General features: G+C 46.0%; 1 protein-coding gene across 4 annotated transcripts in view; it reads left to right on the top strand.

The window, feature by feature from the left end:
• The window catches only part of LOC128378987 (serine/arginine-rich splicing factor 7-like), an 8,667-nt gene that overhangs the window by 5,956 nt on the left and 211 nt on the right, over positions 1 to 2,500 (top strand). For 3 of the 4 annotated variants that reach the window (XM_053338594.1, XM_053338586.1, XM_053338609.1), the window contains exons 5-8: positions 858 to 908; positions 1,417 to 1,446; positions 1,667 to 1,711; positions 2,259 to 2,465. In XM_053338594.1, the coding sequence (XP_053194569.1) occupies positions 858 to 908; positions 1,417 to 1,446; positions 1,667 to 1,711; positions 2,259 to 2,347 (215 nt within the window). In that variant the 3' untranslated portion in view covers positions 2,348 to 2,465. Of the gene's footprint in view, positions 1 to 857; positions 909 to 1,416; positions 1,447 to 1,666; positions 1,712 to 2,258 lie in introns of all 4 variants that reach the window. The other variant, XM_053338602.1, reaches the window with a different exon arrangement.

Genomic DNA, 2,500 nt, shown 5'->3' with positions numbered 1-2,500 from the left:
AGAACAGTTAACAGTTAGAACAGAGAGAACAGTTAACAGTTAGAACAGAGAGAACAGAGAGAACAGTTAACAGTTAGAACAGAGAGAACAGTTAACAGTTAGAACAGAGAGAACAGAGAGAACAGTTAACAGTTAGAACAGAGAGAACAGTTAACAGTTAGAACAGTTAACAGTTAGAACAGAGAGAACAGTTAACAGTTAGAACAGAGAGAACAGTTAGAACAGAGAGAACAGTTAGAACAGAGAGAACAGTTAACAGTTAGAACAGAGAGAACAGTTAACAGTTAGAACAGAGAGAACAGTTAACAGTTAGAACAGTTAACAGTTAGAACAGAGAGAACAGAGAGAACAGTTAACAGCTAGAACAGAGAGAACAGTTAACAGTTAGAACAGTTAACAGTTAGAACAGTTAGAACAGAGAGAACAGTTAACAGTTAGAACAGTTAACAGTTAGAACAGAGAGAACAGTTAACAGTTAGAACAGAGAGAACAGTTAGAACAGAGAGAACAGTTAGAACAGAGAGAACCGTTAGAACAGAGAGAACAGTTAGAACAGAGAGAACAGAGAGAACAGTTAACAGTTAGAACAGAGAGAACAGTTAACAGTTAGAACAGAGAGAACAGTTAACAGCTAGAACAGAGAGAACAGTTAACAGTTAGAACAGAGAGAACAGTTAACAGCTAGAACAGAGAGAACAGTTAACGGTTAGAACAGAGAGAACAGTTAACAGTTAGAACAGAGAGAACAGTTAACAGCTAGAACAGAGAGAACAGTTAACGGTTAGAACAGAGAGAACAGTTAACAGAACATTGAGAACAGTGAGATGTTCCTCTAACAGTCCCTCTCACCTGTCCAGGTCCAGGTCTTCCCCCAGAAGGTCTCGCTCTGCAACACCGAGGAGGTCCAGGTCAGTCACTGCAGCGGGTTCTCCTCCTGTTGGTTCTCCTCCTGTTGGTTCTCCTCCTGTCTGTTCTCCTCCTGTCTGTTCTCCTCCTGTCTGTTCTCATCCTGTCTGTTCTCATCCTGTTGGTTCTCCTCCTGTCTGTTCTCCTCCTGTCTGTTCTCCTCCTGTCTGTTCTCCTCCTGTCTGTTCTCATCCTGTCTGTTCTCATCCTGTTGGTTCTCCTCCTGTTTGTTCTCATCCTGTCTGTTCTCATCCTGTTGGTTCTCATCCTGTTGGTTCTCCTCCTGTCGGTTCTCCTCCTGTCGGTTCTCCTCCTGTTGGTTCTCCTCCTGTTTGTTCTCCTCCTGTTGGTTCTCCTCCTGTTGGTTCTCCTCCTGTTTGTTCTCCTCCTGTTTGTTCTCCTCCTATTGTTCTCATCCTGTTGTTCTCATCCTGTTGTTCTCCTCCTGTTGTTCTCATCCTGTTGGTTCTCCTCCTGTTGGTTCTCATCCTGTCGGTTCTCATCCTGCAGGTCCAGGTCGGGTTCTGGAGGACGCAGCAGGTGAGTGATGCAGCAACGGGCTCTGATGCTGTGTCTCCACGGCAACGGGCTCTGATGCTGTGTGTCTCCACGGCAACGGGCTTTGATGCTGTGTGTCTCCACGGCAACAGGCTTTGATGCTGTGTGTCTCCATGGCAACAGGCTCCATCTGTACACAGCAAGGGTTCTAAAGGAAACATGTTGAAGTAGATTAATGACGTTTGGTTCCGTGTGTCTGCAGGTCCGGTTCTATGGGCCGCTCTCGCTCCAGATCTGCTGCCAGAAGGTGAGTCAGCTGATCTGTCCTTCCTCCCTTTCTTCCTTCTGTTCTTCCTTCCTCCTTCCCTTCTGTCTACCCTTCCTTCCTTCCTTCTATCTGTCCTTCCTCCCTTCTATCTGTCCTTCCTTCCTCCCTTCTATCTGTCCTTCCTTCCTTCCTCCCTCCCTTCTGTCTGTCCTTCCTTCCTTCCTCCCTCCCTTCTGTCTGTCCTTCCTTCCTTCCTCCCTCCCTTCTGTCTGTCCTTCCTTCCGTCTGTCTGTCTGTCCTTCACTATCTCTCTTTCCTACCTTTCTTCTCTCCTTCCTTTTGCCTGTCTTTCCTTTGTTCCCTTCTTATTTCCTTCCTTCCTTCCTTCCTTCCTTCCTTCCTTCCTTCCTTCCTTCCTTCTTTCCTTCTTTCTTTCCCTCCATCTTTTTAATGATCCGGCCCTTGAATGAAGATGAGTTTGACTCCTCTGCCTTAGAATCATTGTTGGACAAATGAGAATATCCATAGACGTTTAACCAACCTGTTTCCTGTTTCCTGTTTCCTGTTTCCTGTGTTTCTCTGACAGCCGCTCGACGTCTCGCCGCCGCAGTGAGAGTTCGGACGGAGGCGACTGAAGGTTTCGTCGGTTTCGGAGCAGATTTTGTTGTTTTGTGAGTTTTTCTATGAATGAAATGTGTTTTTTTTTTCTTGTAGCTGCTTTTGGCTTCACGCGTCATTATAATTATAATGATGATTATTGATTGTTGAGTAGTTCGTCCTCCAGCTGACGGAGGTGGGAGGAGTCAGCTGACGGAGGAGGGAGGAGTC

Source organism: Scomber japonicus, chromosome 2 (assembly GCF_027409825.1).
Source record: "Scomber japonicus isolate fScoJap1 chromosome 2, fScoJap1.pri, whole genome shotgun sequence".
In the NCBI taxonomy this organism is placed as follows: domain Eukaryota; kingdom Metazoa; phylum Chordata; class Actinopteri; order Scombriformes; family Scombridae; genus Scomber; species Scomber japonicus.
This window is presented reverse-complemented; position numbering and strand designations above follow the sequence as displayed.